The sequence below is a fragment of the Chelmon rostratus genome, chromosome 15 (genome assembly GCF_017976325.1).
Source record: "Chelmon rostratus isolate fCheRos1 chromosome 15, fCheRos1.pri, whole genome shotgun sequence".
Classification (NCBI taxonomy): domain Eukaryota; kingdom Metazoa; phylum Chordata; class Actinopteri; order Chaetodontiformes; family Chaetodontidae; genus Chelmon; species Chelmon rostratus.
In genome coordinates, this window is record NC_055672.1 from 21,894,500 (window position 1) to 21,918,105 (window position 23,606).

General features: G+C 42.2%; 1 protein-coding gene across 3 annotated transcripts in view; it reads left to right on the forward strand.

The window, feature by feature from the left end:
* The first annotated feature begins 1,830 nt into the window (after nucleotides 1-1,830).
* The window catches only part of setd3 (SET domain containing 3, actin histidine methyltransferase), a 39,059-nt gene continuing 17,283 nt past the window's right edge, over nucleotides 1,831-23,606 (forward strand). For all 3 annotated transcript variants that reach the window (XM_041954182.1, XM_041954183.1, XM_041954184.1), the window contains exons 1-6: nucleotides 1,831-1,860; nucleotides 5,693-5,816; nucleotides 12,032-12,124; nucleotides 12,312-12,460; nucleotides 12,700-12,772; nucleotides 14,061-14,317. In XM_041954182.1, the coding sequence (XP_041810116.1) occupies nucleotides 5,714-5,816; nucleotides 12,032-12,124; nucleotides 12,312-12,460; nucleotides 12,700-12,772; nucleotides 14,061-14,317 (675 nt within the window). In that variant the 5' untranslated portion in view covers nucleotides 1,831-1,860; nucleotides 5,693-5,713. The remainder of the gene's footprint in view (nucleotides 1,861-5,692; nucleotides 5,817-12,031; nucleotides 12,125-12,311; nucleotides 12,461-12,699; nucleotides 12,773-14,060; nucleotides 14,318-23,606) is intronic.

The following is a 23,606-nucleotide window of genomic DNA, read 5'->3' on the forward strand; positions in this document are numbered from 1 at the left end:
CTGTCTAAACAGATTTCTTAACATCAACTGGCTAAAGTCTCTTTCTTAAGAAACAAAATAGATTGTGGGTTTATATTCCAAATCAGATATTTCTGAAACTTGGTGGTATGAATTTTCTTCCATGATGTGATTTTGATTTGAAAAGGCTACCAGAAAGGGCAGTGCCCCCTCACTTGTAGAAAAACATGTCAGTGTTTTCTCAGGTATCAGTGTGCGTGTACTCTACATCACTGCGGTACATCATTAGAAAGCTTTGAGAACACACAGGCACAGTGAGATTATTTAGATATTCTGTCTGTGTCGTCAGTTTGCTGGGACCTCGTTAGGCAACACTTTAGTGTTCTTTGAGCAGGGATCCCGGAAGTCAGTGTGTCTTTCCATTTACACCCAAGTCATTTCTCCTTGTGCTTTATTATGCACTATTTTTTCACTGTCACTGTGCACTTCTACATTAACACTCAGCAGTAATTTGGTGGCCTCCTGGCTATAAGCCCCCCTAGGACATTTGCTGCAGCAGTGACATTGCACTACGTGCATGGTTTTTTATGAATGGCTTATTGTTTTTGTTTGTTAATTCCCAAAATTAGAGTTTGAGCTCACTGGGGGTGGATAAAATCATGATTCTAATCATATGAAATTAACTCTGTTGTGTGTAGGTCACTTGTTTTGTGTAACCATATGTACGTATAAGCAGTCTCCTGTTCCAGCAGTCTTAGTCTCTCTGGCACCACGTTTAATCAGCAGTTTACATTATTGGTTGCAGGAAGGAGTCCATTCAAAGTTTTTTGTCCTTTGGGTCCCTCAATACAACTATATGTGTGTGAGTGTCTGTGTAACATATGCTACAGGTTTTAAGGTTGTCGATATCATAGTTTATTATTGTTTATTACAGAGTAGTTTATTGTGTCACTAGCCTTTTCCCACTGATTCCCACAAATTGTGCATGAATAGCTATTCACTCAGTTGGAAATATCCTTGTTCAATCTTGATCAATGTATGTGGAATGTTTACACTGTTGTATTGCCAACATATGCATTGTCACTGTTTTGGTTCTAAACAATGACATATTTCATTTAGGTGGTACTAACTCAAATATGTATTTGAGTTGGTGATTTAAATTAAGAATCCTGAGTGAATAAAGAGCTGTTGCTGTTGTAACCAGCGTGTACATGACTATTGAAAGTTGCTGTTTTGTGGTGTTTGGAGCGGAGTTTTATTTTGACTCCGTCTAAAACCGGAAACCTTGTGAGACTGACGTGTGGTCGCTCAGTGAAGTGGGTGTGTCACGCAATAGGCGGGTCCTCTCGTTCTGTGGACCTACCGCTCACGAGTCGGCCTCCGCTTTATGCAAATAAGTTCGTCCAGCGCCACGCGCCTGATCACTGTCAACCTAGACAGTGCTTATAAAATATGAATCAAGATTATGCTAGTGCACTACTTATTTGTCGCCTAGTGCGTTGTTTTAGTCTACTGTTTAGCTGTAATATAATAAAGTTTGATACCCGGCCGACATGTTGAAAACGGACCCCAAAACAAGCACTGCCCAACGTGACCCATCAGCCGGATCATGCAGCGGTCCGGTGCACTGAAATACGTTCTAGCCGGATTCTGTGTCTGTACCATTTTAGGGTAAGAATATCAGGGTGAGCCAATCAGACGCAGAGTGGGGAGGGCCGTGTTCGTCATCCTCGGAAAAAATATTTGCGTTCTTGTTCCGCGAGGACGCTACCCAACAACCAATGCCATAATCAAGTGTTGTTTTTGTGGGCGTATTTCATGACTACTCCAATCACACGCGCCACTCAGTCAAGGTTGGTTGTAGTGCAGGAACAGAGGAACTGCTGTTGTCACCTAAAAAAGGTATGAGTGAATCGAAGAAAAATGCTTATGGTTTAGAGTAAAGTTGTGACTTGATGTTGAATGTTGGTCTGTATGAATGCCTGTATGTGGTGTAGAGGCCGTTGCATTGCAACAGGCAAGGCTAGGTAGCCAGCCAATCCAGCAGATTAGCCCCTTCTAAAACTGATCCATTATCACTTGACAGCTTAGCAGCTAACAGCTAGCCTGGTAGCATTTAGACAGTGCAGCCAGTGTATATGAATGAGCTCTGTACGATCCCCTGCCACGCTCCTGTTACGTCTCTGCTCGGATGGGCGATTCCTCCGTGCTAGTGAGCTAGCAGCCGGCCTAGTGGGAAAGGCTACAAATAAGACGAGGGGCTAACTTGACGTAGGCTGTCAGCTTGTAGTTAGTTGGAAGATAAAACCGTGCTAATACCCCAGTTGTGCCATTTTTAAAGTAAGTCCCAGTTCCTTCTTGCAGTGACGTTAGTAAAGACATGGAAAGTGGTCACTGTTCACACTGACTCATTTGAGTGCTCAGTTTTGCTGACATGTAACGTTAGCTACATGAAAGGCTTGGCAGATAGGATCTGTAAGTGGCACCAGAGGGGGATTCCTCCCTAACCACGCTGCTCACTGTGACATTAGCCCAGGGGTAAGTTAGCTAGTTAAGCGAAGGAAAAAGTTTTAGTCTGGTGCATTGTTCTTTCTTGTGGGTTTTCTCAGTTTAAACTAGTTGGGTTTGGACAGGAAATTCAAGTTTTGTCTGCTAGACGTCATTTTTAAGAAACAGTATTTCTGCTTTGTACTTGTCTCACTGATTTTCCAGGTTTTCATAACATTATCGTCTAACATTAATTTGGAATTTTCCATCACGGCTCGGTGATCCAAAATACAATCATCACGTACAACTAAACCTGACTACCGGGGTATTAATTCTTTTATAAAAAAGACAGGGTGGCTTGCATCAATGAAAGAGACCTAACTGCAATGCGCCTCATCTTAGTGAAGCCTGTTTTAGCTCATTGTTTTGGTTTCTGCCCCACAAACTGTGCTGTGGTCCATCTCATTTTTAGCAGCAGCAGGCAGCGCTCTGATAACCAGCTACGAACTAAACAACAGACTGATAAAGTTAGCTGCTAGCTGGGGGACATACTGGAGCATTTGTCAGCTAAAGAAGCAGATATTTTTATTTAGAGTTGGTGGAGACCTAAGTAAAGTTAAAAGGAGAGTGAATCGTCAGTTTGGTTTCATCAGGTGGATACAAGCATGACTCTGAAGTAATGCTAATGTTGCTATGTGTTTAGTGTATATAGGGGATTGGACAGTTTTCACAATTGTTTTTTCAGAGATTGGTTCTGGACCACAGTGACAACTGCTGCTGAGTATCACTGAGCAGCTGTCATGTGTGTGTGTGTGTGGGAGTGAGAGTGGGACACAGACACAGACACAGTGGGGCTGTGTGAGGTGGATGGACCTTTCTGTTAGATAGAAAAAGACCCCAACTACCGAAAATAGCCTCAGCCATTTCCTTTGCTTTGGTGAACTGTCTGCATTGTAAAATCCAGAACAAGTGAGAGCAAGTGGTCTGAGCAGCTGCACATGGAGGAGGAATTAATATTAGTCGTGCTAAAGCCCGTTGGATATTGAACTGGTCCACGCTAACTGGACATTGACACTTGGTCTATTTAAAGGTGTCATTTTGCTGGCGTGAAAGCTATTGGCCTAACACCACAACTTAATCTTCATAATGAAATATCAGACTGCTACTTAAGTGCTGTAGAGATGTGTGCTCTAATAAATGACACTTAGTAGTTAGTGGGATACTGATGTTTCTTTGGCCTGAGAACAGTTGTACGACCTGGATTACATGGTTTGGTAAAAGCAAAGTGAACGTCAGTTCCAAAACATTTGCTATGTGACCTGTTTTGAAATATAGGAAAGTTTTCATCACATGCTACTGCAAATTGGTGGAAAAGTCTTATTGATTTTATAGCAGTGCAGTTTTCAGAGATCAAGGCAGGTGTTTTCCAGCTGCAAAATTTTTTTGAAGGATTACTTCACTCAAATTACAAAAAAATAGTATCTCTGATATTACCCCAGTTGTATCTGCCATGCAAATAATCCCAGCTTTCTTTATCCAGACGTCAAGATTCATGGTGCTCACGACATTGAAATCTTTCTGGTTGAAAGTAGTTCCAATAGACCAAAGAGATGTGCAAATTAGTTGGCATTCTCTCAATTAGTTTCATGAGACAGTCACTTGGAATGCTTGTCCAACAGTTTTGAAGGAGTTTCCGTATGTGCTGAGCACTTGTTGGCTGCTTTTCATTGAGTCTAACTCATCCCGAGCTATCTCACTTGTGTTTGGTGATTGTGGGGGCCCTGGCCATGGTGATGCAGCACTCCATCACTCTTTTTGGTCAAGCAGCTCTTACGCAGCCTGGAGGTGTGTTTTTGATCATTGTCCTGTTAAAATACAAATGATGGTCCCATGAAGCACAACCAGATGAGCTGGCGTGCAGAATGCTGTGGTAGCCATGCTGGTTACGTGTGCCTTGAATTTTGAATAAATCACCAACAGCGTCACAGGCAAAGCACCCCCACACCATCACACCTCGTCCTCCATGCTTCACAGAAAGAACCGTCCGTTCACCTTCTCTGCCTTGCACAAAGACTCAGCGGTTGGAACCAAAAATCTCAAAGGGACCAGAGACAGAGGGACAGATATCCACTCGTCTCCCTCAGTAGTGCTTTCTTTGCAGCTATTTGACCATGAAGGCCTGATTTTACGCAGCCTCCTCTGAACAGCTGATGTTGAGACGTGTCTGCTACTTGAACTCTGTGAAACATTTATGTGGGCTCTAATCTGAGGTGCAATGAATTGATGCTTTTCTGAGGCTGGTAACTGTAACTGTCTTGGTCTAAATTTTCCTGTGGGGGTACTCACGAGAGCTTCACAGTTTCATCGTGGCGTTTGATGGTTTTTGTGACTGCACTTGGAGGAAAAGTCCTTGAAATGTTTGCGAATTGACTGACCTTCACATGTTAAAGTAATAATGGACTGTTGCTTCTCTTTACTTGGTGGTTTACTAGGTGGTTCTTGCCATAATACAGATTACTACAGTAGATGAAAAGGTGTTTACAGTGTTCCTCTTACCATTGCCTTGAAAGAAGCAAAATATTATTTTGACATTTTATTTTGAAATCGTGGGTTTGTTTTTGCTTCCATCTCTTCTTCATCTCATCCTCTCTTCTGTTTCTGAGGCCAGTACGGTGGCAGAAGTCGCTGGTTCATAAAACACAGGACCTCAATTCTCTCCCTGTATTTCATGATGTTGCACTCTGTTGTCGTTTAATGGTATTAACTGAAAAATGATGTTCAGTCATTCCTTTGGAAAAAACGCATACCTTTGAACCATTTGAAAATCTGTTTTTGCTCATTTTACCTATAAGAGGCCAAACCAAGAGAGACCTACTGCTTGTATTGGTATATTTATTTGAACATAAACATGTCTTTTCATTTCTTTCTTTTCACATCTGCATACACATCACAAAATATACAAATCCTATAATGTCCTGCACCGTGATATTGAATCACTCCCTCGTATCAGCTTGACCTACATTACATTTTCAATCAGTGGAAGTGACGTAGCTTCCATTTGATGCCAGTCCATGTGTCCTGGCAGTGGTGAAACTCGCCATAGAAAATTAATGACTTCTGAAATAAACCTGTCTGTTTTAAACATGCTGAATTTCAGAGAGCTTCATACAGTAAGCATAATGTATTGGTAATACTGTAGTAAGTCTGAGTATGAAATGCTAAAAGTGATATTGATGTGTCTTCACAGCCCAGTCGTTCATCCAGCACCATGGGAAAGAAGAGTCGAGTGAAGACTCAGAAGTCGGGCTCAGGAACCAGCGCTGTGGTTTCCCCCAAGGAGATGATGAACCTTATCTCTGAACTGCTGCAGAGTATGTTTACCTTCGTTTTCTACACCCTGTCCAGCTTCACACTCTTCATGTAGGAAGAAATAACAACACAGTAGTTAAAGTGTTGTATGGAGGGGAGCGCACATGAATGAAGGCATATGCAGGATTTGCTTTGAAGGCGTGTTTGGACTTAAAAGACTTGAAGCATGTATGCAGTGATGAGTGCAGTTCATCCTTTATTCTGGGAGTATTAATTTGGTTTCCAAAACAAACTGAGTAACTTTTTCCAGATAGAAACATGGTTGTCTGTCGTCAGTGTTATTTGTGGTGTATATGCCACAGTGAAGGAGCTTTGGGCAAACTTACAGTGTTATAGTGCTATCAAGGTTTATTTTAACTTGCTAAGTTACAGAGAACAGTATATGGGAGCCAGTGCTCATTCTCGAACATATAAGGCTACATTTGTGTCCAGACAGTCCAGTTGCAAAATAAAGTGTCCTTGTCATGTAAAATTCTTCCTAGTGCAAGTATAACGCCAGATGCAGCATTATGGTATTTGATAAACCCTCAAAGTGATGTATCTGTTACTCAAACCAGCCTAGCTGGATCATACCTGGTTTCATTATAGTTTCATGCATTTACATCCACCTGTTTCTATTTGCATTTTCATCTTGTGCAAAAAAAAAAGTGGAAGCTCACCTAAACCTATACAGATTAAAAACTAGTGCATTATAATATTCTCCAACTGAACTGATTAAAGTAAAGTTCATTATGCAAGACTCATCACCAAAATTCCGTGTCTCCGTGTCACTGCCTGTGTGCACACGGGTGGGACTGAGCTCCTCACGCACAGACGCTGGACTGGAGTGGAACTTTAGAGCCGAGTCCACAGTGGACAGAATGAAACAGGCCTCAGGATGTATTTTACTGGAGTCAGGTCTAATGACCTGTGCAAAGAAAAGGGAGACACTATGATCAATTTATCAACACCTGTTCAACAAGACAGGACACAAACTAGCAGAAATGTGATGTCTGCGGCTACTCTGTCTGCAGAACCTTGCTGCCCCCTCTTAATCAACACCCGGTTTGTTTTATACAGCCATACTTTATACATAAGTGAACTTAACTGAAGGTGTTATCCTCCAAAACTCAGGAAATTGTCATGATGTGAACGTGACTAAATAGTGAAAATGTTCACAAATACCTTGTCACAAACTGAGAACCACAACATTCCTGTTGGGCTTCACACGTTCCTGTGTTAAACCATCAAGGCTGGACAAGTTAGACGTCAACCGCATGGCGTTTGGTGATTTTTTGCCAGGATCTGGAAAGAGACCCCAGTGCAGTGGCTGAAATTGGTTCATGGGTCATTCATTTACAGCTTCAAGTTGTCCACTCCCTCCACTCCTTCATGCCTGTATCTAAAGCCTCCCTAGACCTGTTTCAGGACAGAAACAGTATGTTGTAAAGAAAATGAAAATGAGAAAATGTTTCACATAAAAGACAGCCAATTTAAACTAAAATACAATCTTTACACATTATTTAAAGATGTAGGATGTCTAATGCCTGGAACAGACTACATTATCTATTATCTAGCCTGATTTTGAGATGATTTTGGTCGTGGCCGACCAACTACCAGCGTCATGGCCGATCGTGAACGACCGTAGAGTGTCATGCTAAAGGACCTGTTTTGCAGCGTCTGGGACTCCCCACGACACCCCAATAAAAAGACTGCATGTCAGAAGTATTTTGTCTTAATACGCCCAGTGTGACATCTCCTACAACATGTTGCTGAGGTGCTCTCTAGAGAGCACAGTCAGGTAACCATGGTGAAGAGGAGGCGGGAGAGCTGCTGCTGTCTGGTGGGACAATGAAAGGGAGGAAAAGTTTGTTGAGCTGTGGCAGCAGTACCCCAGCCTGTTTGACGTTTCCCCTGGGGAGAACCTCGTAAATAGTGGAAGCCCTTCATCAGCCAGGCGAGTAGCTGTGCTGTCATTATCCCGAGTCCTACCTGTGGGAATATGCTTATCATTACTCCAGCAGCATATGGTTACCTAGCTACTATTTCTAGATCTAACACTAAAGTAACCTGTTTGATGCGGCCAACGCAGCCAAGCCTGCTCCTTGTAGAATAAATAACTATGGAAATAAAATTACTGTATGTGAAACTCGTATCTGTCATAATTGTTATTCGGATAGCACACCCACAGCCGTTTTTTCCTTGTTTTCCGCCAGCGTCACACACAACGCTTCTGTCACCATGATTGACAGTTGCTTCACCGCCTCCCCGATGACATCTGAACTCGTGCGTGATTGTGTAATAAGACACGCTGTGATTGGTCAAGCAGTCTTGCCAGTCACCTGACCAAGACACAGCAAGAGTTTGTGGCACTGTGATCATCGTCTAAGACAGAAATATTGTGTAGTCTGATCCCGGGATAAGGAAGTGAAGATGTTTACAAGATGTTTGGACATCGTCAGATGCTGCTGAACAACCGGCTGGCACACCTGGCATTTATTAGCTGCTTCCTGACATCTCTACCTGCTCCTGTGGATGGTTTCAAAGTTGCACAAAAAGCTTGAAATTACAAATACGCATCTGTCCTCCTACTTTACATAACAGTGTGTCACAGGCACCGGCTGGCACCAGGCAAGCAGATGACATGTTCCATTCTGCTAACAGGAAAAATACAGGAGACAGGGAAACCTTACTTCTGTTCATGTAGCCTCACTCAGCACAGTTAATTCACCATATGCACAATAAAGCTTATTTGCTTAACATGTTGTTTCAATATGTGCATTATCTACTTTCATACTATGTTCTCCATGTGAAACACTCTTCAAAATACAACAGCCAACAGGTTCACACACTATTTCAACATTTCAGCACTTTAGTCTTTAGTTAGCTATAGTTAGCTTTGGCGATGGCTTTACCCACCTGCACACAGGGGAAATAAATGAGCCAGGGAAACTTTACTTCTTTTTGTTTAGCCTTGCTCAGCAGAATGAGGAAATCAGCCACAGTAAAAACTAAAACAAATGAATGAAGTAAAGCGTCACTGCCCCCTGCTGGTGACAGGTGTTAATGTACATAGTATACATGGTACAAAACAGATTGGGAAATATTGAAAAATAAAGAAAATGAGGGTTGAAATTTACTTAATGTACTTACTGCAAAAACATGTTAATTATGCATTAAAAAATACATTACATTAACCTAAATGTGACCACATATGGTGGGCTTCACAAGTGCAACATCATATATACACTGTTATGCCAATCGTTAATTGTGCTCTAGAGCAAATGCCGCAAATGCTTTATATGAGAGACACCACTACCTTATTACGGCAGCATCTCCCAAAAACCTATATCACAGCAACCACCTGAGAATAAAAATTACAAATATTTTAACTGAGCTATCAAAAAGTCACCAGCTAAGAAAATAGACGGTAACTGTGGTCACAACATAGGATGTTTGCAGTGTAACAGCTAACTGATGTTGGCATTATCCCTCATCATCTGGTGATTTTACAGGGGGGTTACCTAAAACAGTAAATACACATCAGACGTTCCTTCCCAGTTCAAGTTATCATGTTTGAAAAGTGTTGCTGGCATCAAATTAAGTCACTAAATGATGACTCAGACTCAATAGTACATAGTACCACACAGTGTACTGCAGCTGGGATGGGGAGAGCAACTTTCTTATGCGAGGTGTTGTTGAAAAAAGCTTCTTTCAAGGCCGCTGCTCAACTTTTTCGCCTTAATTTCTGCCTTTATGTCTCGTTAAACTAATGAAATGATACATTGGCCTTTCACAGGATCATTTTCATGATTCATAAAGTGTAAATCCAGTAATTAATTCAACCTGCAAGTTGATCTTTAATTTACATGGAAACATGACTACTGTGTCACCCGTTCCTGGAGCAACACACCCACACCAGCACAGCCTTTTGCAGCTGAAATCACACTGTCCACTTCCATTAGGTGTTAGGTGTTCACCATGATTGAAGTTCTGCTCGCCAAATAGCCAAGCTGTGTTACATCTCTACATTACAGACGTGACCTCATGAGCACGGATCCAAACTGAAATATATGGTTGCTCTGCTCTTCACAGTACTTTCTAAAATGTATAATCTGTGTTTATTCACTCTTAATAGCAATGCTTCATTTACTACACCATGAACTCATAATGTTCAGCTTTATTTGTACATGAGTCTTTCTCTGCAACCAACACAGTGTCATGTTATGACTCGATATGCCTGTATCGGGCTGCTATTTCAGTTTACATGTTGTTTCCAATTAATTATTTTTTCAAAGTGCTTTTTGTCACACTCCCCCTTCTTGCTTTTGCATGTTGTAGCTCTACTTAAAACCTCATTAAAATCCAAATGTGCAAAAGGTAAATTCTAGCTATTTTTCAACCGGTCTTAAGATTTTGATCAGGTCTGTATATTTGATTGAAAACAGTACAAAAATCATATATTTGAAACTTTGCCTCATCAACCTCGCTGATTTTTGTAAATATCTGCTTATTCTGAATCTGACACCTTTCAAAGAAGTTGGGACAGGAGCAACAAAAGACTGGGAAAGTGGTGGAACGCTCCAAAAACAACTGTTTAATCTCCAGTATATCCACCCTCAACCAAACTGAAAGATCACACCCGAGCCCTTGAGAGACAATCTGAACAACAATGGAAGGTCAGAAAGTCTGAAATAGCACATACAGTAACTCGCCAAATGATGATTCATCAGAAAGCAATTAAGGATGCGAGATCGGATCACTTTTCTGCACTGATATCAAGAAATTCTCATTCTAAGGTAGTTGTCATTGGTGGTCCTTCCACTTCTCCTGTACCTGACACTCAGCTGCCGGAAAATTTCTTGCTCATTTTGTAAAGAAGGTGGATGATGTCAGACCCTCACAAGCTTTCCATTGCCCAGTCTGCCTTTTATACCCAGTTTCCACCCATGCCAATTCCAGTATTCCAGAGTACAGTCCTCCCATATGAACTCATATCATCCCCACTCAGCTGCTGAAGTTGGTACACCCCTCTGTTAATCCTGTTATTTTGCAGATTTCTAACAACTCCCTTACCTCTGGTTCTTTTCCAGACAGTTTGAGCAATTTAAATCCCCTGTCTTTAAATAACTGCAGACCAATCTCAAAGCTGTGTTTTTTATCTAATGCACTGGTCTTGGCCAATAAAGTCCTGAAATCAAAGTTTGACCGCTGTTCTATATGTGATTTAGCTGGTGGTAGCCTACGAAAACTCTCTTCACAGCCACTTTTGCTTGTACCAACCTAAATTCCACCTTCACGAGTCCCAGTTGCCATCCCCTCATCCATGTATGTTCTGCAACAATCGTGTTGGGCACTGGGCCACACTGCACACCTGCTTTTCCACTGCATTTTCTCTGTGGCCTATTTTCATATTAAGCACCTTCATTCATTAATTCAGAATAGATGCTGCTGAGTCTTAGCCTGCTGGCTTACGTTGTCTCCTGTTGTCAGCCATGATGAAACAGTTCAAGCCTCACAACAAACGCCCAGGTCAATGGGGTTCACACAGTAGCAAGTTATATGCTGCTAGGTTCAAGTACTAGACCAATATCTAGCCCTGTTATAATTGTCAAATCTACAGCAGCCTGTGGACTGGGCATCACAGATACAGTCACAACGAGAACACCTGAATGAAACTGCTGTAATATGGGGTTTCTGTGTCCTTGTGTGTCTCAAGCTAAAAAGAAATTACCCCAGGTGTTTTGTTCTCGTAACACAATTTCACAGTCAGAGATGTCAGGTGTTGTGTGCCAGTACCTCCTAATGGGTTGATCAGTGATTACAGGGTTTGTGGTTCAATCAACCGGTTCCCTTTGTCCGCATGTGTCCTAGGGCAAGACGCTGAACCCCAAATTGCTCCTTATGGTCCAGCCAGCACGTTGCATGGTAGCTTGTTGCCAATCACTGTTTGAGTCTGTGTGTGAGAGCGAGGTGAATGAGAGGCAAAATTGGAAAGCACTTCAGATAAAAGCGCTATATAAATGCAGTCTTACTAGTTACCATTCCAAGCCAATAAAGCTGATGTTACATCACACTGACTGGGCTTTCATGATTTAGCATTAGTATAACTTTATTGTGTCATGGTGGAGTTTCATGTTTTGCTTTATTTCCAGGTTACGTTTGGCAGTATGGTTGATTAAAAGTGCCGTATTTGTAAGTGAGTTGAGATGTTCATGGTCATCCTGTGTTTCTCCAGAATGCAGCAGTGCAGCGCCCTCTGCTGGTAAAGAGTGGGAGGAATACATCCAGATCAGAGGCTTGGTGGAGAAGATCCGCAAGAAACAGAAGGGTGAGTACAAGTGCAGATAAAATATTGAACTTTTCAGAGTTTCTTTTTAAATTTATACCACAGTACTAAAGAATCAAGTGATGGGCAATATTATATGTCATCTAATTTCAAGTCAGGGATCGATTTAGTGGTAGAAATATGAGGCCGAGGGGTTGCTTTAATTTTGTGTACGTGTTTTCATGTTCAGGTATGTCGATAGTTTTTGAAGGCGGCAGAGAGGACTACTTCCCAGACCTGATGTCCTGGGCTCAGGAAAATGGGGCGTCCTGTGATGGCTTCACAGTGACCAACTTTGGAACAGAAGGCTATGGCCTGCGGGCCAGCAGAGACATTAAGGTGAGCGTAACCCAGAGGTAGTCACTTCACTTTTGACTTGAAAAAAAATGTTGACATTTCTCCAGTGCTTAAATTATTGTTGACTCCCAGTGCAGTACAGAATCAGTCTCTTATAGCGGTTAATAGTTTGGCTCCCCGTACACATGAAAAGAGCTCATGCCACCTGTTGTGGCAGATTGGCAGAGGGTGAGCAAGTTTCCTACGCTGTGTTGAATAATTCTGTGTGTGTTTATGTGCAGGCAGAGGAACTATTCCTGTGGATTCCCAGGAAGATGCTAATGACTGTGGAGTCGGCCCAGAACTCTGTGCTTGGTAAGGACTTCAGTATTTCTATTATAGAATTAGTATTCTAAGTATTTAACATCAAACTATCCATCTATCCTAGCCCATGGGGAAATAAACAAGGATCCTCTACAGCAGAAAAGGAGAAATGACCAGTTGAAGTTTGATTCACATTGGAGCATAGTGTTTCAGATATTGTTGCTGTCGGGCAGAAACCTTGTATGTCCAAAACATTTACTTTTTAGAAAATGAGGAAAAAAAAACAAACCAAAAACATGTTTTTAAAATAATGAACACTGCGTCGTCAAAGTTGGCATTGTGTATTATTAATATTTTACCAAAATCAAACTTAAATCGTGTTACAAAGACACCTAACCATCAGTCATCCTGGACCAAAGTGGTGGTCCGTTGGCCTCGCTGCCTAGCCTACGCTGAATCTGAGTCCTTCTGTTAGGTCGCTGCCCTGCAAAAACACTCATCTGCTTGGACATCAGTCCACAGTCGCCAACCGCAACAAACAGTGTGGAAACTGATCATGCACCATCTGTGCCATGACAACCCACAGCCCTCTTCTCCCCACACCAATACTGGGGGATCCCATAATCGGGAATACCCGTTTTTGACGCTGTAAGTAGTTTGCACTGTGAAGCTGTTACAATCCAAAAGATGGCAGTAATGCAACACTTCTGAATGTCAGCTGCCACAAAACTCAAGAAGAAGATCGCAGCAACTGTCATTGGTCATCTATACACATTTCTTGTCAATGCCCATTTGAACCTATGAAGTAACATCCTGTGAGAGACGTTCAAAAATCATCTACTCTGGCGTTCCACCACCTTCAAAGAAACATTAGACTGAACCCAGGCAGAAGAAAATACTTTTCTCCCAGAGGTGGCTCCAAGATGAGCTGTTACATGAAGTTAACAATGAGCGCACTGAAATGTGGTGCAAGATATGTAGTTTGCGTCTACAGTATATCTAACAGACAAAAAAAAGTGCATTTCATACAGGCTCAATTTCAGTCCGTCGTTTGATAAACACAAAGAGTACAGAGCACAGGAATGTGGTGCATGCTATTGCTAACAAATATGCTAGAAGCTAGTCAGACTAAAAAGTCCAATTGCCCATGTGCTAAATGTCATGGCAAGCTGTGTGGGCCTTTTGCATGTGTAATTCCACCACAGGTGTTCTGTGAAATTAGGAGAACATTTCTTCACTTTTACTCTCTGCAGAACTTCAACCTGTATAAATGCAGTAACACAACAAGTCTGTCAAAGAAACATTCTGAAATGCTAACTGACTGTAACCCATGTCTCAGGTCCTCTGTACAGCCAGGACAGGATCCTGCAGGCCATGGGCAACGTGACGCTGGCCTTCCACCTGTTGTGTGAGCGGGCCAACCCGGTTTCATTCTGGCTGCCGTACATCCGCAGTCTTCCTCAGGAGTACGACACGCCGCTGTTCTACCAGCAGGAGGAGGTGCAGCTGCTGCTGGGCACACAGGCAGTGCAGGACATTCTGAACCAGTATAAAAACACTGCACGCCAGTACGCCTACTTCTATAAACTGATACAGGTAGGCAGACGCACTGAACACACACACGCAAGTTTGCATAATACCCCAGTAAATCTAAATGGAATGAAGCCTTTGTTGATGTAATTACATGACATGTAAAAAATAGGTTGTGAAAAAGGTATATTACTGTGCATAAGTACAGCTGTGAGGTTGTGGTAATTTAGTATTTCCATTTTTGGAGACTTTCTACTCCCCCCCCACTGATGCAGTATCTGATGATAGTACTTACTACACTCAGTATGAGATGAGACTGTACAATGTCAGGCAGTGTTGTAGTTAAATATTAGTGGTTTAAATGGCATAAGAGAACATGATGTAATTAACACTTACTAAACTAAATATAAGTTCTTTTGCTTTGCAAAAAACAGTTTTAACAAAAAGTGATACTAATAAGCAACACGTAAATATTAAAGGCCCTACACACCCATTGTTCACCCATACTTTTTTTGGACTGTGTGGGCCTCTGACCTCTGACCTCTGACTGGACCTTTGATATTCATTCACCTTTTTGGATGGGAGATGTTGCAGCTTTAGAATTCTTATTGGTTCAGGAAGTTTGATGACCTCATGAACGACCTTGTGTGGATGCACATGACCATGAAGTCAACAAAAAGGGGACCATGTCTCAAAAGAACATTTAAGATGTTTTAATGTTGGTGCTTTATTTTTCTTGAAGTAGATTATGGAATGGGGGCTGTTTCAGTTGCCATATTTGCTACTGTTGCCTGAGTGAAGGCGTCTGATTATAGAATCAAGGCTTTGAAATGAGACCTCCAGTTTCCTGAAGCAAGACTGTGTTGTCAGCACTTTTTGCCCTTAAATGTTATTTACACCTGTGCTTTTCCTACGGTGACATGTCAAGACTTCTTCTGTGAATGAACATTTGTTGCGGTGAGCAGCAAGTGGTAAAAAAGAAAAAGAAAAAGAGAGTTCAGTGATATGCCTGAAATATTCAGCGCTCACCAGGAGAGGGAGGCATTGAGCCAGAACGTGGAGCAACACTGTGAATCGGAAGTTGAACTAACAAATGGTCTGATCTGTCGTCATAGTTGAACTAAGGATTATGGTCACTGATATTGTTGCTCATTTGGATTTTGGTTGGCATATAAACTTCTTCTAATCATAATTTAATGTATTAAAGTGATTTACATATCAATCAGCAGTAGCCTCTTTCAATTTGAGAAAAGATTCAGTTTGTGAACTTTGAAAATTATCACACAAAGACTTTTTCAGTCCAGCGTAATGTGCTGAAAAATGGAATAAGATGTAGAGACAGTGATTATGGTATATGATGAAATATTGGTTAACGGGCCCAGACAACAGATAGTGGGATAGTAATCTCATAATATGCTAATGTCCCATATTAATCTGAGGCATGGTGACACGACAGCTCAGCTTTGATCAGAGCTCACCACAGTCCTTCTCTCTAAAGTCAGACCCCTTCTTCTCATACTAAAGAAGCACTGAAAGAAATGTTTTTTTGTCAGCAGCTAGGTGTTTATTTTAATTAGATGATGTACAGAATGATGTCTGTGGCCTATTTGGCTCAATCTTTCAGACACAAATTTATCAGAATATGTCGTGTATTTGATTAGGTTGTTGCATTTTTCAGTTGGTTTTACAATATTTAACATTTTTAATGAGTTAAATGGGTAACATTTTTTTAAAACAAGGGATAAGTCGAGACAAATACTTTGCTTCCTCCTCTTTGAAAATGAGTTCTCGCTGCAGTTTCAGTGGACTCCAGTAAGGGGGAGTGTTGTTATCTAAATGACTTAATTTCAGTGAGACAGAAGAATCCGAGTGCTGGAGAAGCTTTAATCACTGACCCATTACTGTTGCTTTCAATAGTCTAATGCTGTCCATTTGATTGATGTTATTTTCAGTGCTAATCTAGTCCCTGAATGCCACGGAGTCTCTGACACATGGGCTGAATGCTGGTAATGTTAGTTTTGTGGTCCTGATGGGGTTTGGTGCTCCATGCTGTCCTATAATGCAAATGTTAATTTGAACTATATAAAACTTAGCTATCATTGATAATGTAGAATGAATAATGAAATGCAACACAATGTGCCTTTATGATTTTGTAGTAATTTACTAGTAGCAGCATGGCTATATGTCTTCTGTCTAAGACTTTATGATAGGGACCAGAGCCTTGTTTTCTTTTTGTTATTGATAAATGGCCAAAGTTAAAAATATAGCAAAATGTGCATTAAAGATGTTAGTTATTTTATTAATACTAATTTGATATTTTACATTTTCTGTTGCTCTTAATTTGCATAGACTGAAAACAAGTTAGTTATGGATTCTTGTGACGCTATAGAATAAGTATGGATGCTATGCTTTTATTCACATAAGTGCAAGGTCTACAAAGGAAGAAAAAAAAAGGTGAAAGAAGCATGTTGTTACCTTGTTATTTAAAATAGTTCATGTTCAATAATGCCTAGCTCACACAGATATTATTGAAAATGGGTTTTTTACATCCATTGTTATAGAAAAAAAAAAAGATACTGTCCACAAATACACTGTACATAAAAACATCTCGATCCAAATGAAAATGCAGAAGCTCAGATGAAGTGCTGTCAAGCGTATGCCAAGCCATCGGGTGTAAATATAACCCTAACCCTAAAACCATGTTAAGCAGTTAGAAGCCTGAAAAGTATTCATCGGGACGTTAAGTGCAAAGACAGGTCTGACCAGGTCTCGCCCAAAACCGCCGGTGTTCGGCAGGGCCTGGGTCGTGAGTCTTGGATCAGACAGCAGTGACCACGGTTACTGTGCAGTATGGAAAAGTATTGATTTTAGTAAGTCTAGGTCGGGATAAGTATGGAAAAAATATTGGTGTTTCCAGACTAAAATCTAAAGTTCAGAATTTCTAAAAGTAAACTGATCATACAAGCAGTGTTTTTCATTGCACAACAATGTTCACTGTGCGAGAGCGTGGGTCGGCCTGTCGAAAGCAAGGCGAGAGGTATTGCATGCAACTGAACGCACACTCCTACGCGCTGCCTGCAAAACAGCCCTGTCCTAAGAAGGGGTGGGCAATATGGCCAAACTCTTCTCTCGCGGTATATATCACAACGTAGTAATTGTTATGCAAATTCAGTTAAAAAATGGTTAAAATATCTGTCCACGTCACATGATCTCGCGAGGCAGCTGGATTGCTACATCGCGCTGCCGATCCCAAATATATAGCGGGGGACACTAAAGGCATTTTCTGACATGCGTTCCGAACAGTGTCTGCATAATCAGAAAATGAGCAGGGTCTGTCATGTGTCTGTACCTTCAGGCGTGTTCTGACTTACTGTAAGTACTCCATTTGGTTTAGGTGAGGGGGGATCGCCTGGGTAGAGCGTGCAGGAGGGGGATGACTCATCTGTAATGACTGTTTTTGCGTCAATATCATTACTATGTGTATTTGGATGTATCAGCAATATCAACAAAGGAGTGTGAAAGTAATATACAGTCAAGCAGCAGCTCTTTGCCTTCTTTGGCTGAGCTGCCCCTCTGGAGGAAATCAAAAAGTTTGCTTTCAGTGTGGTAGCTGCATAAATACAAGTAGCCCATCATTGCTAAAGTTAGATGAAATTAAAGCTGCGACATATCCAACCAGATGCTCCTCTGCATAATTGTCTGCCATGCCATAATCCTGGATGCAGCCCCCGGTGTCGGACAGGCGTCATAGCCTTCCTGATGTCAGTTGCTAGCTCTGGAGAAAGAGCCCCAGATTTAGTGGCTATTGTGGAACCGGTCAAGACGGTGGAAACGGTACCGCTGCCGCTTTCCTGATGATGTCCGGCAAGTCCTGGAAAAGTCCAACATATGGACGTCGGACGGACGAGGAGAAGGAGAGAGCCGCTGCGTTGGAGCTCCTGGCTGCAGTGGGGTCTGGGAAAGCTGCAGATTCGGAGCCCAGTCCTTGTAATCAGACTCCTGATCACCCAACCAGGAGCTCAAGATGGAGGGAACCGAGCCATCTGACTCATGCCTGCCATCTGGGTCCTTCTCTTGGATGTCTGGGAAGTCGCTGCTGAAGATTAGCTTGTCTATCTCGTCCTCCCGAGGAACGCCGCCATAGTTAGCCCAGCTTCTGTCACTGCTGGCCTCCGCTCGCAGCGCTACAAACCGCTTGCTGGTGGAGCTCCTCGCAGGCAAACGTTCACAGCACCAAGGCACGCCTCACAGCGGGGCCCAGGTCTACCTGCAGGATGTAGCCAGCATAGCAGGTGGGGCACAAGTGAGCATCTTCAGATCAGCTGAACTTTCTCATCATCACTCCTGTGAAGAAAATGTGGGAGCAGAGCTCAGGTCCTGTATATGAGGACCTGAGAGAGGCAACTGTGCAGTGTACAGTGGCGGGAAAGAAAATCTGGAGGATTGAGCATACGCATTGGGATGAACCCAAAAGTGACAACTCTTAGAGCGAGAAGCTTGTACAAATAGAATTGTCTGTAACAGGACACCGCTGCGGGTAACAGATTGTATCATATCAGGATTTACAGTCATCACAGTAAGTGTTGAACTGTGAGATTTGGATGGTAGAGTGCTGTATTTGAGTTTGACTTTGTCTAAAAGAAGAGGAGATTTTCTCATGACGCACGCACAGTGCACACACACGCACGCACGCACGCACGCACACACACACACACACACACACACACACGCACCACACAGCTCTGTGTTGCACTTGGCTTGAGATGGAGACTAAGCAAGGAGGGCTTATGGAGGTGTGTGTGTCCTGTCCGCTCATCTTGGATACATCTCCTTTCATCACACACACACACACACACACACACACACACACACACACACACACACACACACACACACACACAGTCTTCCTTCCTCATATAGCCCCTCACTCTGTCCCCACCTCCTCCCTCCCCTCCCTCCTCAGATGACCGCACTGGAAAATTAGCTTGTCACATTGGCTTTGAATTGAATTGACCTGAATGTACCTTCCTCAAAAACCTCTCCCTCCCTCTCTCTCACTCTCCCTCTCTCTCTCTCTCAATCACTCTCTACCTTTCTACTCCCCTCCCCCAACCCCACCTCCTCGCTCGTCCTCTGTCTGTCCGGTATGTTGGATGTATGATCAGCCACACACCCTGATATATGCTGATGTATACAGACAGGCACAACCATTACTGACATTCCACCAAACACAGATTTGCCTCTAGCATGTAAAGGCACATCTCTGTAGGTTGGTCTTTCCAACCTACATTATATTTTCCAATGGTTAGCAGGGGGGTTGTTTGTGACCATTTCAAAAACAATACTAATCATCTGTATTGTGTTATCTTTTAGCATTGTTCTTTGGGAGAACAATGATTTCTCTGTTATTTTATTGTGGCAATTGCCCTTATTTCTATTTCCTTCACAGTTTTTTTGGTTCATTCAGTATTTGGAGAAATGTTTTATATATCTGCTTTCTGTCCTCAAGTGTGATGAGAAGTTTAATATCAGTGTTTGGATGTTAAGTTGTTGTTCACGACACAGTTTTCCTAGCCCAATCTTACCCATTTTGTTGCTCATTTTTTTATGTCTCTGCACTGGTGACAGCTATGGGAATGTCTTCAAATGTCCTTTTGGATTCATGGATGAACTAATTAGACTTTGGTAGTCAAAGGTCAAGGTCAGTGCGACCTCAATATCTGTCCAGCTTACCTTAGCTGTGACATCGTAATGGTCTGCGGAATACTTCTCTGGCTAACATTCAACACTAGGGACACACCGATGACTTTTTTTTTTTTTTTTTTTTTTTTTTTTTGCTGCTGCGGATATTGATTATCTATGAGCCATGCTGGCCGATACACAGCCTGTCAGCCAGCCGATACGTTTTTTTTTTTTGCTATGGCAGGTGGTATAGCAGCTTTAGGCCTATAGGTCTGTTTGACTGATTTGTAGTGTATTGGTTGTCCACCAGGTGGCAGCGTAACCACGGCTAGAAATGCTGTGTGACTGCAGCGTGAAGTAATTGAGCCACAAAAAGTCAATCATGTTGATTTTTCTTATTCTGTCAACAAAATTTTCTTTTAAGTTCTTTTAAGAACTGTCGATTAGCAATTAGCAACTAGTAGCCTACAGTAAGTCTAGAAGGACAACTGAATCTCTCTCCACATTCTCTTGTTCCGTGCGCAGGCAGTCACTGTGTGGATGTGTGCTGTGAGCTGAGTGGAACGGTGAAAAGCTCCACTCACAGAGCTGTTTCCTCCACCCCTCCGGTCAAAGCAGCTCCATACACGCTACACATTCAACTGAGTGTTCACCTCGCTTAAACGTTAGCCGGGCTAATTCGCAAATAAAACCTGAGCTCTGCGATTTGTCTGGTTCCTTCCCAGGCTACTTTAAACATATCATTTCATTTAATTTAAAAACCACAACCCAACTAAACTCAAACTTGAGGTTAATTTTTCTTTAATAAGATAATAAAGTTACTCAGATTTATTGAACTTTTTTTTTTTTGAAATTGGAGCAGGAGATAAGGTGATACTCCAGCGCTCGCTCCTCGTGCACTCGCGCTCCGCTCCGCTCACATGCTCTGGCGGGGCAGGTTGAAGGGCGCCGCTCGCTGCAGCCGTGGGAGTTCAGTTGTAGTGAGGTATTGGTAAACAGAATACCTATGTAGTACAAAGAAACTTAATAAAACACACGTAGGACAGCTGAGCAGTAAAAAGCTGTGCCTCCCCCCCACATCCCCCTACTGCTGCGACCGCCAGCCATCAATCTGGACATCCCTATTCAATGCCACAGTGGTCTTTTCAGGGTTCGCCTGGGTACCCGCTGAGATCCGCAGAGCCTCACCGCACTTCTCATGGAACTAGACAGGCAGACAAGCGCAGGATGATGACCAGCTGGCTCTGAGATCATTAAACACTGACTCAACATGCACTACTGCTGATGGAAAAAGACGAGGCTAAAATGTTTAAATGTCCACACACAGATTCTATCTAACACTTTTGACAAAACTGAGTTATTCGCAAACTCTTATTCTGTGACAGCTCACAAACATTATGCGAGGTTTCTATTTTGGTATGCATTTTTGGACTTTTTATAGAGATAATAAACATTTTCTAATTCTATAAGATTCCAGTGTGAGTCAGTGAGCGCACTGAATGCAGACACAAGGAGCGGCGAGGTTCTGCTTCTTCGTCACGTCACAGCAGTGCTGAGTGGCAGCCGGCAGAGAAGACAGGAGATGAGAAAATGTTGCGCGACTTGATGTTTGTAAGAAACCTCGTCAATAAAATCCTCTATGTCTCGTGACAATGTCGAAGTTTAGAAAACTTTGTGAAACATGAAAAAGTGTTGCTGAAGAATTGATTTTCTTCTTGGAGTTCTTTAAAATTCTTAATGTCTTAAATTTGATAAATATTTAGCCTAAAATGTAATTAGTGTACATTTGAATTGATGGGGTCCTCGTTACAACAAAGATATTAATATCATTCATCCATCCATCTTTTGTCCTCCCTTTACCCCCCAAAATAAGACATATTTTGGTGCATCACTGTCAACATCGCTGATGTGAAACAAAGCCAATACTGACTTTAACTTGACCTGCTTACTTTATACTTACTCCAGGAACCATTGCCATAGTAACAGAACTGATCACATATTTGATTTACCTGCCATACAGATCTGTAGAGGGAATCACAATAAAATCCTTATATTTGACACTGGGAGAGATTCCCATTGCAAAGAGTAGCTGTTAGTGACTAAATTCTAAGACAATTCTCATAATGGTGTTTTTTTTTTTTGGAGAATTTCCCCTCACACTTAAGACTAGATCCTGGCAAAGATAAAAGGTATTCACAAGAAGAAGGAGAAGGGAGAAGTATTTTCTCCAAATGCTGAATGGCTGTGAGTAAATGAAACGCTACAGATTAGATCATGCAGTGATAATGTTTGTGTTGGAGCTCACTTGAGATGCGCTCACATCTCCCAACCAACACTACAACGCCAGAAATGAAAGTGATCAGAACACTAAGATATTTGGCAACTCTATCACAGCCTCCATCAGCAGAGTGATCACAGAAACAATTGCAGCGCTGGACATAGCAGGCTTGTGTGTGTTGTTGGTGTAATTGGTGGTAATTATGTTTTTATTGAGTTATGTCATTTAACGCAACTGCTTATACAGACTGGCCAACAACCGCAGAAATTGATGAAAGTTGAGCCATTTTCTCCCATTAAGAGGCGTATGAAATAGATGACGTACTAAAATTAGCAGCGTGGTAACAAACACAAGCAAATTCAACAACTTTGCAACAACATGAAACTGAGGCAGACAAAGTTATTTCTGACATGGGTGTCAGCAATAGGCAAATCAGCCACATTAGAAACACACTTAACTTTGATTGTTCTCCAGCTACACTGTATAGTAAAATGTCACTAACAATTTATTGAACAATGGAAAATGTATTTGAAAAGAGAAAATGTTGCACTTTATAACATATTGTAGCCACAAGGTGGTGGGGGTCTTCAACTACATTTGACTAAGGGCCAAAATGTTTCTCAGCACACACTCTGGACTCTTAAAGCAAACAAAGATACTCAGAATGGGACTCAATACAACTGCTGGCCAACGAAAATAAACACAAGTGCTGTCGGCTCCAGTGAATGGCCAGCACGGCAGCCGAGCGGTTTGATGGTGGAGTTGGACAAGAATCCATTTCTGAAGACCAGGTGAACTATGAATTGCAGACTTTTTGGCTATGGTTACAAACAAAAGCTCCACAGTGCTTGTATTAATCCTAGTCGTCCACCCTGGTACAGAATAGAAGCTCTCCTCTGTCGTGCCTCTGATTTTTGCACTGATTGGCCACACACTAAGCAAATTAGCAGTCTTACTGATCCAAAATACCAATGAGCTTTTACACTGTGGTCGTTTGTCCATTCATTAATTTAGGAGACTTTTTCTGTGCTGTGGTTCCTGTCTGTAATCACACACACACACACACACACACACACACCCCCAATGGTGCATGATGGATGACCCTTGTCTGTAAATGGTAATGCATGAAGAGCTCAGCGTGCACTGGTGTGTGCATGTGCACGTGCGTGTGTGCGTGTGTATAGACAAAGTCCATTCATCCATCTGTCCACTTTCTTTCGCTTATCTGAGGTATGGTCGCTGTGACGGCGGCAGGCTAAGCAGGGTATTCCAGATGTCCCTCTACCCTGCAACATTTTTCTGCTGGGGATCCAGACATTCCCAGGCTAGATGAGATAAGCAAGTTCTGGGTCTACCCAGGGGTATTCTCCTAGTCGCACGTGCCCTGAAAACCTC